The 16,367-nt window shown below is 41.7% G+C and overlaps 1 protein-coding gene across 3 annotated transcripts in view; it reads right to left on the bottom strand.

Moving 5' to 3' along the window:
- The window catches only part of GPAT3 (glycerol-3-phosphate acyltransferase 3), a 72,565-nt gene that overhangs the window by 22,815 nt on the left and 33,383 nt on the right, over window positions 1-16,367 (bottom strand). For 2 of the 3 annotated variants that reach the window (XM_070372632.1, XM_005906494.3), the window contains exons 4-7: window positions 11,196-11,466; window positions 6,450-6,524; window positions 3,156-3,245; window positions 260-353 (exon numbers count right to left, since the gene is read on the bottom strand). In XM_070372632.1, the coding sequence (XP_070228733.1) occupies window positions 260-353; window positions 3,156-3,245; window positions 6,450-6,524; window positions 11,196-11,466 (530 nt within the window). The remainder of the gene's footprint in view (window positions 1-259; window positions 354-3,155; window positions 3,246-6,449; window positions 6,525-11,195; window positions 11,467-16,367) is intronic. The other variant, XM_070372633.1, reaches the window with a different exon arrangement.

The raw sequence follows: 16,367 nt of genomic DNA, 5'->3' as shown, positions 1-16,367 counted from the left end.
CATGGCAACCCACTCCAGTATTCTTGCCTGGAGAATCCCCATGGACAGAGAGGCCTGGCAGGCTACAGTCTATGGGGTCACAAAGAGTCGGACACGACTGAAGTGACTAGGCATTAATAATTTATAGATTTACTTATATAGTATAACCCAGTCACTTTCTAATATAAAACTAACTTTCTAATTTGTGCCAAAATAAAATAAAAGTCTGACTAATCCACGGAACATGCAAGTACTTGAAATGCCAGTGAGCCGTTCTTACCATAGTATAGCACCCATCCGTTGTCAAGATCAAAACATCGATTGGGGACGTATGGTTGGCAACACAAATGCCTCCCTTCTGGGGCCTGTACTGCCTGCAATTACATACAGCAGTTAATACTAAACATTGAAAAACGGCCACTATTTTGCAAAACAGCAACTTCCATGGTAGCTCAGATGATAAAGAATCCACCTGCAATGCAAGAGACTCGGGTGTGATCCCTGGGTCAGAAAGATCCCCCGGAGAAGTAAATGGCTACCCACTCCAGTATTCTTGCCTGGAGAATTCCATGGACAGAGGAGCCTGGTGAGCTACAATCTGTGGAGTTGCAGAGTCAGATACAACTGAGCAACTAACTCACAATACACCTGGAGAAATTCATGCTATTTTGTTTTTTAAAGTACACTAAAAAAAAAAAAGAAACTTTCAAATATATGGGCTCATCTTAAAAGGGTTGTCTCTAGGCAGTATGATGGGAGGGGGGTAAGAGTATATGAGGATGGGGGCCCACAATTTTCCCTTTACATATATTTATATCACTTTTCTGTAATGATCATATTGTCCATTAAGAATGAAAAAAAAATTTAAATATTAGACTGAATTATCAATACAAAGATTCTATCACTTTAATAAACTTTATGATATGTAAGCTTTCCTTATTTTATCCTAAGTATTTTTGTATTATTTCAACCTTCATAAATATCACTTTCAGTTGCTTCAGAGTGATCCAGAGTAAATGTACTGTAGTTTCCTTCACCTTATCCCCCTAAAGCAGAAGTTGGCAAACTTTTCCTATGGAAGCCCAGACAGTAAATACTCTAGGGTTTGCAAGCCAGCCAATCCCAGTCAAAACTCCTGGACTCTGCTGTTTGGCACAATGGCAGATATAGATAATACATAAATGAATGAGCATGGCTGTGTTCCAATAAAACTTTATTTACAAACAGCAGAGGATGGCCCACATTCGGCCTACAGGCTCATAGTTTAGTTTGCTAACCTCTGTCCCAAAGTTTAAGCAGAATTTGACACTATTGAAGCAGAGTTTTCTTTGAGCCTAAACAGAGAAGAAAGGGAACAAAATGCGTAACTTCAACATGTTTTCCTTAAAATTAGAAGCAATTCTACAAGTTGTGAACAACTCTCTATGTAATTAAAGCACCTTTTCCAAAGAAGGGGCTTCCCTGATGGCTCAGACAGTAAAGAATATGCCTGTAATGCAGGAGACCGGGGTTTGATCCCTGGGTCGGGAAGATCCCCTGGAGGAGGGCACGGCAATTCACTCCAGTATTCCTGCTTGGAGATTTCCATGGACAGAGGAGCCTGGTCGGCCACAGTCCATGGGATTGTAGAGTAAGACATGACTGAGTGACTAACATTTCATTTTCATTTCATTTCTGAAGAAGGTGTTTCCTTTGATCACACTTTTACCAAAACATTTTCTTCTCATTCTCAAAACTTACAGCCCAATCACAAAAGTCATGTAATTTTAGAAATTTAAGAGGGCTTTTAAGTTGGTAACACATGGCAAAGCCAAATGATGAAATGTTTTCCTTCTACAAATTAGACAGAAAGATACAGATACAGTCACACAGATACAGAGAACAAACCAATGGTTATAAGTGAAAGGCGGCGGGGGGGTGGAGGGGGCCAATACGGGGTGAGGGAGTGGAGGGTACAAATTTTTAGGTGTAAGATAAGCTCAAGGATGTAATGTACAACAAGGGGAATATAGCCAACATTTTGTAATAACTATAAGTATAAAGTAACTTTTAAAAGATAAATTCTTTTTTAATTAAAAAAAAAATCTAGTCAGTAGAAAAGAGATGTTTGTCCTAGAATTTTTAAGCTAATGATATTAAGTATAAAAAAACTGAATTTACAGAAAAGCAATTCAAAAACAATCAAAACAAACTTCATGTGGCTAATGACTTCATTTACCACCTTTCTCCTCCCTGATGAAGGGGTGAGGGAAGCAGAAAGCTAGGTCTGTTTTCAGCTCAGTGTTGGCATTTTAGACGTTGGCAAGGCTGAGACTAGAAACCAGCCTCAGAATTCCATGTCTAGCCTTCTTTCCATCATTCTACAGCCCTATCACCTTCACCATTTAAAAAAAATTTTTTAATTAACCCCATTCTAAACCTAACTGACATTTATTAGGCATATGACCCTAGACAACCAATCCTGGAGCTTCCACTTCTTCACCTGTAAAACGGTATAATAGCGCCTTCTCTTAGAGATGACCTAGGAGAAAGAATCACAGGCCAGGCCTGCACACCACAAACGCCCAATTATTAGGTGTCATTACATGTTTATCATCATGTTCCATGGGGCTTCCCTAGACTCAGAGGTTAAAGAGTCTGCCTGCAAAGCAGGAGACCCGGGTTCGATCCCTGGGTCCAGAAGATCCCCTGGAGAAGGAAATGGCAACCCACTCCAGTACTGCCTGGAGAATCCCATGGAGGGAGGAGCCTGGTAGGCTACAGTCCACGGGGTCGCAAAGAGTTGGACTGAGTGACTTCACTTTCACTTTCTGCAAATGGATTGCTGTTTTGAGGGGAAGGGGAGGCGCTGTGCTGGGTCTTTGTTACAGCACTTGGGCTTCTCTAGTTGTGGTGTGTGGGCTTAGCTGCCCTGCGGGGTGCGAGATCTTAGTTCACCAGGGACTGAAGGCCCGCCCATACATTAGAAGGTGGATTCTTAACCACTGGACCACCAGGGAAGTCCCTGGATTGCCTTCGAAAAGTGTTCAGGTGCATTGTTATGTCTGTGACGCTCTACACGGTAGAGATGAACACTCCGGAAGTACTCTTCCTTCCCGTGTTTTCCCCCACCCACTCCTGACAATCACATGCGAGACTGACCTGAGGAAGCAGGCACGAAAGCGGAACACACGCACCTGTTATGATAGTGAATGGTTCCAGAGAGGGCTCGAACACAGATGCGGCAGCAAGTCAGGTGGACCACTTCACTCAGGAAGTTTTTGAGTCTGAAAGAGACAGAAAACATTTTATTGAGCAGCTCTGGGCTCTCCTATGAAACAACACAAAGCTCCAGGGTGTTCCTTCCACAGCAGCATACTATGTTCTGAAATACGAGCACAGTTCAATTCTCAAGGTCCCACCGAGGCAGTTAGGACAAAACTCTAATGGAGGACGGTTCCCATCGTGACAAATCCTTGACCAAGATAAGCTGAGGCAACTATGGTCTTGGCCTCACAAGTCTGACGATCCTACAAGACTCTCTCGTGTTCCTTGAGTCTCTCAGTCTATTGTCTCCCTCCTCCTCTTCACTTTCTCTTTTGTAAGAGCAACTTCTGTCAATTTAAATGCAAGCATGATGGAAAATCACATAGAGACTCTAAAGATGAGGTGAGCAGCATTTTAATACATGTGCTAAGGCCATACCAGTAACACTGAAGAAGCTGAAGTTGAACGGTTCTATGAAGACCTACAAGACCTTTTAGAACTAACACCCAAAAAAGATGTCCTTTTCATTATAAGGGACTGGAATGCAAAAGTAGGAAGTCAAGAAACACCTGGAGTAACAGGCAAATTTGGCCTTGGAATACAGAATGAAGCAGGGAAAAGGCTAATAGAGTTTTGCCAGGAGAACACACTGGTCATAGCAAACACCCTCTTCCAACAACACAAGAGAAGACTCTACACATGGACATCACCAGATGGTCAACACTGAGATCAGATTGATTATATTCTTTACAGTCAAAGATGGAGAAGCTCTATACAGTCAGCAAAAACAAGACCAGGAGCTGACTGTGGCTTAGATCATGAACTCCTTATTGCCAAATTCAGACTGAAATTGAAGAAAGTAGGGAAAACCACTAGATCATTCAGGTATGACCTAAATCAAATCCCTTATGATTATACAGTGGAAGTGAGAAATAGATTTAAGGGACTAGACCTGATAGATAGAGGGCCTGATGAACTATGGAATGAGGTTCGTGACATTGTACAGGAGACAGGGATCAAGACCATCCCCATGGAAAAGAAATGCAAAAAAGCAAAATGGCTGTCTGGGGAGGCCTTACAAATAGCTGTGAAAAGAAGAGAAGCGAAAAGCAAAGGAGAAAAGGAAAGATATAAGCATCTGAATGCAGAGTTTCAAAGAATAGCAAGAAGAGATAAGAAAGCCTTCCTCAGCAATCAATGCAAAGAAATAGAGGAAAACAACAGAATGGGAAAGACTAGAGATCTCTTCAAGAAAATTAGAGATACCAAGGGAACATTTCATGCAAAGATGGGCTCAATAAAGGACAGAAATGGCATGGACCTAACAGAAGCAGAAGATATTAAGAAGACGTGGCAAGAATCCACAGAAGAACTGTACAAAAAAGATCTTCATGACCCAGATAATCACGATGGTGTGATCACTCACCTAGAGCCAGACATCCTGGAATGTGAAGTCAACTGGGCCTCAGAAACCATCACTACGAACAAAGCTAGTGAATGTGATGGAATTCCAGTTGAGCTATTCCAAATCCTGAAAGATGATGCTGTGAAAGTGCTGCACTCAATATGCCAGCAAATTTGGAAAACTCAGCAGTGGCCACAGCACTAGAAAAGGTCAGTTTTCATTCCAATCCCAAAGAAAGGCAATGCCAAAGAATGCTCAAATGACCACACAATTGCACTCATCTCACACACTAGTAAAGTAATGCTCAAAATTCTCCAAGCCAGGCTTCAGCAATACGTGAACTGTGAACTTCCAGATGTTCAAGCTGGTTTGAGAAAAGGCAGAGGAACCAGAGATCAAATTGCCAACATCCGCTGGATCATGGAAAAAGCAAGAGAGTTCCAGAAAAACATCTATTTCTGCTTTATTGACTATGCCAAAGCCTTTGACTGTATGGATCACAATAAACTGTGGAAAATTCTGAAAGAGATGGGAATACCAGACCACCTGACCTGCCTCTTGAGAAACCTATATGCAGGTCAGGAAGCAACAGTTAGAACTGGACATGGAACAACAGACTGGTTCCAAATAGGAAAAGGAGTATGTTAAGGCTGTATATCGTCACCCTGCTTATTTAACTTCTGTGCAGAGTACATCATGAGAAACGCTGGGCTGGAAGAAGCACAAGCTGGAATCAAGACTGCCGGGAGAAATAGCAATAACTTCAGATATGCAGATGACACCACCCTTATGGCAGAAAGTGAAGAGGAACTCAAAAGCCTCTTGATGACAGTGAAAGTGGAGAGTGAAAAAGTTGGCTTAAAGCTCAACATTCAGAAAACGAAGATCATAGCATCTGGTCCCATCACTTCATGACAAATAGATGGGGAAACAGTAGAAACAGTGTCAGACTTTATTTTTTGGGGCTCCAAAATCACTGCAGATGGTGATTGCAGCCATGAAATTAAAAGACACTTACTCCTTGGAAGGAAAGTTACAACCAACCTAGATAACATATTCAAAAGCAGAGACATTGCCAACAAAGGTCCATCTAGTCAAGGCTATGGTTTTTCCAGTGGTCATGTATGGATGTGAGAGTTGGACTGTGAAGAAAGCTGAGCACCGAAGAACTGATGTTTTTGAACTGTGGTGTTGGAGAAGACTCTTGAGAGTCCCTTGGACTGCAAGGAGATCCAACCAATCCATCCTAAAGGAGATCAGTTCTGGGTGTTCTTTGGAAGGAATGATACTAAAGCTGAAACTCTGGTACTTAGGCCACCTCATGCGAAGAGTTGACTCATTGGAAAAGACTCTGATGCTGGGAGGGATTGGGGGCAGGAGGAGAAGGGGACTAGAGAGGATGAGATGGCTGGATGGCATCGCTGATTTGATGGACATGAGTTTGAGTGAACTCCAGGAGTTGGCGATGGACAGGGAGGCCTGGCATGCTGCAGTTCATGGGGTTGCAAAGAATTGGACACGACTGAGTGACTGAACTGAACTGAACTGAAGGCCATAAATTTGAGGCAGTACACAGGAATCACACAAATATTCTCTTTGTGGACACAGCTAAGAAAAGGGACAATCCAGGACTTCCCTGGTGGTCCAGTGGTTAAGACACCACACTTTCAAGGCAGGGGCATGGGTTCAATCCCTGTTCAGGGAACTAATATCCCCCATGCCACGCAGCATGGCCAGAAAATTTTTTTTTTTTAAATGTAAAAAGAAAGAAAAGGGACAATCCTATTAATGGCTGGGAGGAAAAAAAAAAACATTTCACCTGTTTCTGGGCAGCTGTCCAACCAGGGTGGTTCCTATAACAAACAAACCGATCCCAATGACAGCCAAGGTAAGCCTGAAAGAGAAAAGAAAAGGTAATGCAAAAGCTAGTTGAACAGCAGGGGGAAAAGAGAAGGAACATAAAATTCAAGAATAACAAAACCACAAGTAAGTTGTAGAGCATTCACGCCACAGAATATGATGCAGTCATTCAAAGAATCATGCAAATCTATAGATTCTGACACAGAAGAACGGTTCTTGGTACATTTTGAGAGGAAAAAAAACAGCGTTAACTTTCAAAATACTGTGTAGGGTTTGATACCATTTTCCAAAAAAACCAGCAAGCACATAACCAGCCTACAGATGTATAGACCAGACCTGGAAATTTGTTCACAAAACTGCCACATTTAGTCTACGCAATTATCAAAGGGTTAATAGGGCTAGTGGAGAAAATAAAATCTTTCTCTTCTTGCTTTTCCGAAGTTTTTTTTTTTAATTTAAAAAATATATTCATATTTTAATTTAAAAGTTTTTTATTAGAGTATAATTGTTTTACAATGTTGTGTTAGTTTCTTCTCTATAACAAAGTGAATCAGCTGTAAGTATACCTTTATCCCCTTCCTCTTGAGCCTTCCTCCCACCCCTCTAGGTCATCACAAAGCACTGAGCTGAGTTCCCTGTTCCTCCCACTAGTATCTAGTTTATACATGGTGTCCATATGTCACTCATAACAGTGTATAAAGCTTCCCTGGTGGCTCAGATGGTAAAGAATCTGCCTGCAATGCAGGAGGGCCAGGTTCGATCCCTGAGTCAGGAAGATCCCCTGGAGAAGGGAATGGCAATCCAATCCAGTAGTATTGTCTGGACAATCCCGGTTCATTGGAGCCTGGTGGGCTACAGTTCAGGGGGGGCAAAGAGTGGAACAGGACTGAGTGACTAACACTTTCACTTTTTTTTCCTTTCACATAATGTATAAAGGAGTCATTTTAGGTTGAAAGTAGTTATTCTGGTGTGGCCTGGTGAGGCTATAAAAGAAAATACCTTGCAAAGCTCTAAAAATAACTTGTTTTCCTGTATTTTCTAAGTTCAGTTCAGTTCAGTCGCTCAGTCATTTCCAACTCTTTGCGACCCCATGGACTGCAGCACGCCAGGCCTCCCTGCCCATCACCAGCTCCCAGAGTTTACTCAAACTCATGCCTATTGAGTTGGTGATGCCATCCAACCATCTCATCCTCTGTCGTCCCCTTCTCCTGCTGCCTTCAATCTTTCCCAGCATCAGGGTCTTTTTTAATCATGGGGACAAAAGGGAAAAATTCAAATTTTCCTCAAAGAAATTTAAAATATATAGCAAATGGCAAGGAAGTTTTACCTAAAGTTTCCTTCATAATAAGAACAGCACATTATATTTTCCATGCAAATTTAACTGCTGTACCTTCGTGAGGTTCTAAATAGCTCAGAAGTTAGTAAACAAGGTGATAGACAGGACCTCTCATCTCAACAGACACTTTCTAATTTTTAAAAAGTGCTTTTAATATCTGGGCCAATCACTTCAAAAAGAAAAGTTATTTTTAGAAATGTAAATAGAATCACTCGAAAAGAAAAGGCTGAGATTTTAAATCTTTCGAGATAAATAGGGCTTCCTTATAAATTCTTTGTTAAGGTTTTAAACCTTGTTAAAGTCTTGGTTTAACACCTTTTGAGACAGCAGTCTGAAGGTCTGTTTCATTTTCTTTGGACACCACATTTTCATGTCAGCCACTAATGCAATAACTAAAGGACTGCTTAATCTCATCCATCAATTACACACGTTTTAAAATACTGCCATTTTGCATAATGAATCAATTGCTCCTAACACATTAAATCAGAAGAGGTCATATATTTTAACATGCTTAACAGCTGGGTTCAAAACTACTGAACATTTTAATTCGTTAATTAACGGAAAATTCTGTCTTCCAGTGTCAGTGAGCCAAAGTGAAAGTTCTCACAGATGACAGAGTTTTCTGGCACAATCTGTTTTGCTGAAGAACTTTAGTGAGATACAATTCACATGTCATACAATTCACCTACTTAAAGTGGCAATTCAGTGGTTTTTGGCACATTCACAGAGTTATACCACCATCAACGCAATCAATTTTAGCACAATCTGTGTTTTAAATGCTCACTTTGTAGAAACTACTTTTTTTTAAATTGGAGTATAATTGCTTTACAATGTTGTGCTGGTTTCTGCTGTACAACAATGTGAATCAGCTCTAAGTACACATATATCCCCTCTTGAGCCTCTCTCCCAATCCCTGACGCCCATCCCACCCCTCTAGGCCATCACAGAGCATCAAGCTGAGCTCCCTGTGCTACAGAGCAGCTTCCCACTAGCTAGCTATTCCATAAACTATGTCAACATTGCTCTCTCAATTTGTCCCACTCTCTCCTTCCCCCACTGTGTCCACAAGTGCTTCAAACTGCTTCTTCTAAACAGTATTTGCAAAGGAATTCTTTCACATGAAGAGTACGTACTAAAAGGAGGAGCTTCAATTCTGCCATTTTCTTCTTTTATTGAGTGTTTACATTACTGGATTATCCTAAATCTGTGGTTTATTTGCAAGAATCTTGTATGTCATGTACCTATTTTACGAGTATAAATTTAAACTAGATAGCAGAATCATATCACTATTTGGTGGGCCCCTCCAGCAAGTGGAAGCTAACCAACATAGGAGAGAATCTCAAGCGCCCTGGACTGTAAAATCCTCACTCTTTCTTCAGGTTGCTTGGATACAGTGCCTGACTAGTGGACCAAGTGAAGATATAAGAGCTCATCTATATATTATTCAACTTTACTGAAATTTCATTTCTTTATAAGAATAAAATAATATCAATGGAAGGTGCTAATTATAAACAGACTAGAAACTTCCAATAAATAAAAGTTGAACTTTTTTTTTTGGTTGTGCTGGGTCTTCTTTGATGCACAGGTTTACTGTAGTTGTGGTACGCAGGCTCCTCACTGCAGTAGCTTCTCTTGTTGCAGAACACGGGCTCCAGGGTGCACGTAGGCTTTAGTCATTGGCGTATATGGGCTAAGCAGATGCAGGTCCCCAGCTCTAGAGCACAGGCTCAATAGCTGTGGCTCAAGGGCTTAGTTCCTCCAAAGCATGTGGGATCCTCCTGGCTCAGGGATTGAACCTATGTCTCCTGCACTGGCAGGTGGATCCTTCCCCACTGAGCTACCAGGGAAGCTCAAAGCAGAACCATTTCCTTTTTACACACCAAATCCCACTTTGGGAACACTGACTTAATGTTCAAGCAAGTATGTTCGAGTTTCACTCTGTTATCACGGCTGAAATGATTCCCCAAAGATACCCCCACCATCTAATTTTTTTTTCTCCCTTCCCCTCCCTCCTACCTCTACCATCTAGACACTGGCAACATGAGGACAAGAAAAGAGAAACAGCTTGGTAGAAATGTGCCTTTGCCTACACTTAAGCAACCTCTTTCCTTGTAATAAATCTGAGTGAGGCAAGGATAGGCCACCCTAGGGGTGGTAAAGACATTTCAACTCACGTGCCAATTTTACTTGGCTGGTAGCAACTGCCTGGAAAGCCCTATTGGGAGCACACCAAGGCCACATCCAGGGGAATGAAGCAAGACCATCAGGGACATGTCGTGCCTGGCAGCTGCATTTCTACCTGTCACCATCATACTAAAGAGACCTCAGCCACTTCCTCCCGCTGCCCAGCTTGTCCTGCTTCATCACTTTTTCTACTTATGCTCCACACTGTGGCTCCAGTAAACTGGGCTTTGAGGCTAACTCCTCATAAGGAGGCACGCTAACTTAGAACCAAAGTGGACCCAACTGGTGAACTTTTAATATAAAAAAAGAGAGATCGAAGTGGAACAAATTCACCCTCCCAAATCTCTCTCTCCCATGTGGCAACCACTCTCAGGAATTTTCTTCTCTCCTGTGCAGTTATGAACCGCTGCAGACCAGGGAAGAGAGGCAGTCACAGTTTGGATGATATTCTGGTGGACACGAAACTGTACATATTTTCCCTTCTTTGTTCTAACTTCCCTTTTCTATCCATCCTCGGGGCTTCCCGGGTGGCTCAGTGGAGACATGGGTTCGATCCCTGGGTCGGGAAGATGCCCTGGAGGAGGAAATGGCAACCCACTCCAGTAATTTTGCCTGGGAAATCCCAGGAACAGAGGAGCCTGGCAGGCTATAGTCCATGGGGTCGCAAAGAGTGGGACACAACTTGGCGACTCAACAACAATGAAAATCCATCCTCAAATTATCTATGACTAAAAAAGCGACATGGATCCAGATGGATATATACTGGATTCTGAATATATACTTTCATCTGGGGAAGATATGAGAGAAGAGATAATATGTCTTTGTGGAGGTCACATTCAGTGGTGTTTTCTACTAATAAACAGGAAGGGGTGGGATTACTGCATTAATATACTCTCGTGTGATCACTACATACATAATTTAAAAAAGAAAGATGGGGGACTTCCCTGATGGTCCAGCAGTTAAGACTTCGCTTTCCAATGCAGGGTGTGCGGGTTCCATCCCTGGTCAGGAAGCTAATATCCCACATGCCCCATGGTCAAAAAAAAAAAAACAACCATAAAGTAGAAGCAATATTGTAACAAATTCCATAAAGACTTTAAAATGGTACACCTCAAAAAAAAAAAAAAATCCTAAATACATAAAACGAAAGCTGGACTAGCTGTAGTTGCCGGTGGGGAGACGCACCTCAGAGGCAGGAGAACACAGTAGCGCACGATGACGCCCAGCACCCACACCATGGTGAGCCGCGGACTGACGTACTGGAAATTCACATTGGTCCTTGTGAGGAGGTTCCATGACACTAGCTCCTCTGAGGAGAACCTCTGGGTCACTTCGTCTTCCACAATGGCTTCCAACCCCTTCTTGGAGAAATAAAACACGTCAGACAGCTCAAAGTCCCTTCCTCGCAGACCAGACAGCCCTTTTTCCATGGGTGACTCATCTCTTTGGATAATACCTTAAAAGAAAGCATCAGGACATGAGAAAACGCCATCGAACAGAAGAACAAGTGATCAAAAAGGCTACTTTATGCAGAAGACAAATACATCTACTGGGTAACATGAAGCAGATTTCAGAAATAAAGGACGAGCAACTGCAGTGAGAAAAGAGGTAAAATCACTGAGTCTGCGTGAAATGGCTTCTATCTGATGATTTCAGTTCATTACAGAGGAATCTCGTCCTCAGTATCCCTTTTGCTTGCATTCATCCCTATGTATCATCAGCAAAAGAACTCACAGAAACAAACTGTCCCCCGAGTATAGACCTAGATCATGTAGAAACAAAGGTTTATATTTCCCCCAGTGAAAAACTATAAAGCCAGAAAGTAAGCAAAGTTCATGGACTGAATTCAAAGAAACAACATAAATAGTTAATAAATATTCAATGCCTTTTTTAGTCTTCAAAGAAATGTGAATCAAACACAGTGGCCTATTCACATGATCAAACCAGCAGCATGTTTGTTTAATGATAAAATTCAGACAGAAATGACACAGGTATTCTCATACTCAATTTGGATGAGTATGGAACTGGATTATTTTCAGTGAATCACGAGACAGAGGCACTGATGTCAGTCTGTCCTATGACTTGTGCCGCTTAACTCTGAACGCTTGGTTTAAGGTAGTCAGTTAAGGAGCAATCTTGTCAAAATCTGTTTGGCATAAAGAGACTAAAAATAGTTTTGCTGATGATTATAATTCCAATTCTAGGAAACTGTCACAAGAAAATAATCAGAAATGCAAGCAAGAGTGTTTAGTGTAGCATTTTCCATTATAATCAATCCAGACAACGCAAGGTAGTACATCCTTTAAAAAAAAAAAAAAAAAAAACCTATAATGTTAAGTGAAAAAAGTCAGGATCTAAAACTCTGGTTTACTCAACTCTATGTCAAGAAGAAAAAAATTAAGAGGTTACTCTGGGCTGTTAGGTTTTCCTCTTTATACTGTTTATTGTACTTTCCGTAAAGAAAATAATTCAAAGATTTTTCAAAGTAGTGTAAGTTTGATAAATCGAAAAATGACTAATACCACCCAGTTCTAACCACGTAATAAAAATAATAAATGAGACGATCTTCAAAGAATAAAAAGCAGCTGCATACACTGTGACATGGCTATCCATCTGTCCCTATGGGGCGTACCATAAACAAATTTATGTCCAACTTTAATTAGAAAAGCCAAGAATTAAGATGTTAAATTCCCTGAAAGAGATCGCCTTTGATTTCCTCACTTTTCCATTTCCTAGGAAATCAATGAGGACAGTGGAGGGAGCTATGTTATCTGCCTGCTGGAGAACTTGGATGTATATCCAAAGAAGCAGCTATAATATACCCATTTTCTTTTTTCTGAAAGAACTGCAGCATAATGGAGTAGAAAATAAAGAGGACCTGAAGTCCAAAGTCCAGTCTATTAGGACAACCACCAGGTAGCTCTATGTCCAGGTGTAACTGATAAGTCACCTAACTTGGTGTCCTCCTCTATAAAATGGGGATGGAGAGCGGTTGGGAAAGTGTTTAGTATCCTTACAAAGACTAAAGTTTTCTGATTTTACTTTTGGGATTTGGGGTGGGTTTTCTTTCAATTTTGCCCATAGCAAAGCTAATACCTAACCACCTTAAGAATGAGAGCACTAAAGTAAGTTCTTGAATGATCATTAGATTATCTTCTTAGTCCAAGTAGTTTAATCTTTCTTCATCTCTGCAAAGGGTTTAATCAGTATTAGAGAATAAACCAGCGTTCTAGTGAAATACCCTCATGTTCTGTAGGTACTGCAGTACCACTCAGAACGGGTTACTCTATCCAATATGGCCAATATTTAGCAGTACAAGAGTTTCGTTATTTACCAATGTACAGATTTTTTTTTTTTAAGGCTAGAGGGGAGAGGTGACCAGTTACTTGGGAAATCGCTGAATGAAACACACTGGAGACAGGAGTGTGTGTGTGCTTAGTCGCTCAGTCATTTCTGACTCTTTGTGACCCCATGGACTGTGGCCCACCAGGCTCCTCTGTCCATGGGGATTCTCCAGGCAAGAATACTGGAACAGGTTGCCTTTTCCTTCTCCAGGGGATCTTCCAGATCCGGGGATCGAACCCAGGTCTCTGCATTGCAGGCAGATTCTTTACCATCTGAGCCACCAGCCCTTCTAAAAATAAGCTTTTTCAGAGGACTTCCCAGGTAGTGCTAGTGGTAAAGAATTTGCCTGCCAATGCAGGAGACACAGGTTTGACACCTGGGCCAGGAGGATCTCACTGACAAGGAGCAACTAAGTCTTTGTTGCACAACTATTCAGCCTGTGCTCTAGAGCCCAGGAGCTGCAACTCCTGAGCCCACGTGCAAACTACTAAAGCCTGCGTGCCCTAGAGGCTGTGCTCCACAAGAGAAGCCACCGAAATGAGAAGCCCACACACTGCATCTGGAGTGTAGCCCCCGCTCCTGCAACCAGAGAAAAGACTGCGCAGCAACGAAGAGCCAGCACAGCCAAAATTAAATAAGTAAACAAATAATTTTTTTCATTAACTAAACATTTACCAACTTAGATCATTTCCAAACATCAGAAGAAATAGATAATTCAGAGTAATACATGACAGGTGATATTTTTAGAGTTAGCTTAATGCAAAACAATAGATACTATATTATTTAAGGATACATACATGTATGGGAGGGGGGGCTTCCCTGGCAGCTCAGCTGGTAAAGAATCCACCTGCAATGCAGGAGACCTGGGTTCGATCCCTGGGTTGGGAAGATCCCCTGGAGAAGGGAATGGCTACCCACTCCATGGGGTCACAAAGAGTCGGACATGACTGAGCTACTTTCACTTCACTTCATTTCACATGTATAGAGGAATTATTAAAATATGCATAAAAATAATAAACATGAAATCAGAGTAGTAGTTTCAGGGGTTGGCTGCTGCTGCTGCTAAGTCGCATCAGTCATGTCCGACTCTGTGCGACCCCATAGACGGAAGCCCACCAGGCTCCTCTGTCCCTGGGATTCTCCAGGCAAGAACACTGGAGTGGGTTGCCATTTCCTTCTCCAATGCATGAAAGTGAAAAGTGAAAGTGGGAAAAAAAAGAAAAAAAGTGAAAGTGAAGTTGCTCAGTCGCGCCCAACTCTTAGCAGCCCCATGGACTGTAGCCTACCAGGCTCCTCCGTCCATGGGATTTCCTAGGCAAGAGTACTGGAGTGGGCTGCCATTGCAGGGCTATATAAATACGTATCAAACTAGCACAGATGTTTCAATATTGGGTTTTTATTGTCTTTAAGGAAATCTCGCTATTGTTAATAAATTAATCCTGATCCTTCAGAGTGACCCCAATTCTTAAATTGATAAAACCCTGATTCTAGGAGCTATTTCCTTTTGTTTTACAAGTTAACTTCAAAAAAGGAAAGCCACAAACATTTGAACTTTGTCCTTACACCAAATGCTTCAGCCAACCCGACAAGGTTCATGTTTGGGATAAAGATAAAATTACAACAACTATCTCCATCTAATGCAAGAGATTAATTGCACAAGCTTCCTATGCCCCCTGCCTCAGGCAAGTCATTGGGACATAAATAATACCAGCTATGACAGGCCTGTTAAAAAAAATGGAGGCTTAAGTTAAAACCATCTCAAATATAATTAACTCTAAATTAGCTGAGTCAACCCTTGGAATAACTGCCCATTTATAAGTCATGCTCGTTTTTCCATCTTGCAGCTGTAAAGTATGTTTTCTGGGTCAGCGATTACTACAGAAAATCAGGGTCTACTACACATCAGAAGTGGATATAACCGGCTTATGTACAGAAACTGATCCTTAACCTACCAATGAGCTGTATTCCAAACGTCAGAAGCTCAGAGTTTAAAACACTCTCTCATGGAAGCTTTGTGTGAATTAGTCTGTGCCGGGGTCCAGCCCCGGCTAATCCAGGGTATTCAAAGGAGAGACGGCATAGGCGACCTATTTATTTAAATATTTATCAAAGACATAAAGAGTAATAGAATGAGGATAGCTCAGTGAGGAAATTCAATGGAGAAAAGCGGCTGAAATAAGGATAGCTCAGTAGGAAAATTCAGTGAAGAAAAGCGGCTGAAATAAGGATAGCTCAGTAGAAAAATTCAGTGAAGAAAAGAGGCTGAGTAGCTTGGTTTACGCGGGAGACCAATAAAACTTCAAGACAAGAAGTTTGCACCACTTACGTAGGCCGCAGGCATCCTTCCGTTCTCCCGAAGGAGAGGAGACACTGAGGCCTCCCCGGTCGGATCTTAGAAGCCCAGGCATAATTAGCAAGCATGGCGGGTTCCGCGCTCCAGATGGAGACTCAGCCAGAATTTGGGAGAGAGAGCGACATGGGGAGACCAAGTTTCAGTGAACAAGGCCCGCACTTTATTTTCCAAAGTAGTTTTTATACCTTAAGTTGCGCATAGAGGATAATGGGGGAAGGGGTGGAGTCATGCAGGGACAGCAGTTCCTGGTCCTAATCGAAGCCAGGCTTTCAGACTTATCATATGCAAAAGTTCAGGTGAATTACATCATCTTCTGGCCAGGAGGCCTGTTAACATTTTAAGAAACTTATCTTTCTCTAAAGGTGATTATTCCAAAGTCAGGCACCAGCCTCCAAAAAAGCATTGGACAAAGCTGCATTCCTATAGGGCAAAGGTGAGGTGGGCTCAATCAAGAAAAGAATTAACTCAAGGGTCCAAGGTTACAAACATTGAGCTACTACTTACATTTCTATACACCCATTATATCAATCAATACACTGCCAAGGACACAGTAGGTAAGGAGTATGGAGACTTAGCAGCAAACATTGGCCCAATAAGTGAAAAACCCTTCACCAATACAATTTCTAATCAATCTTTTAACTACTCAAAGGAATCTGTGT

Source organism: Bos mutus, chromosome 6 (assembly GCF_027580195.1).
Source record: "Bos mutus isolate GX-2022 chromosome 6, NWIPB_WYAK_1.1, whole genome shotgun sequence".
Classification (NCBI taxonomy): Eukaryota; Metazoa; Chordata; class Mammalia; order Artiodactyla; family Bovidae; genus Bos; species Bos mutus.
Note: the sequence above shows the minus strand (reverse complement) of the source record. Positions and strands in the feature narration are given on the sequence as shown.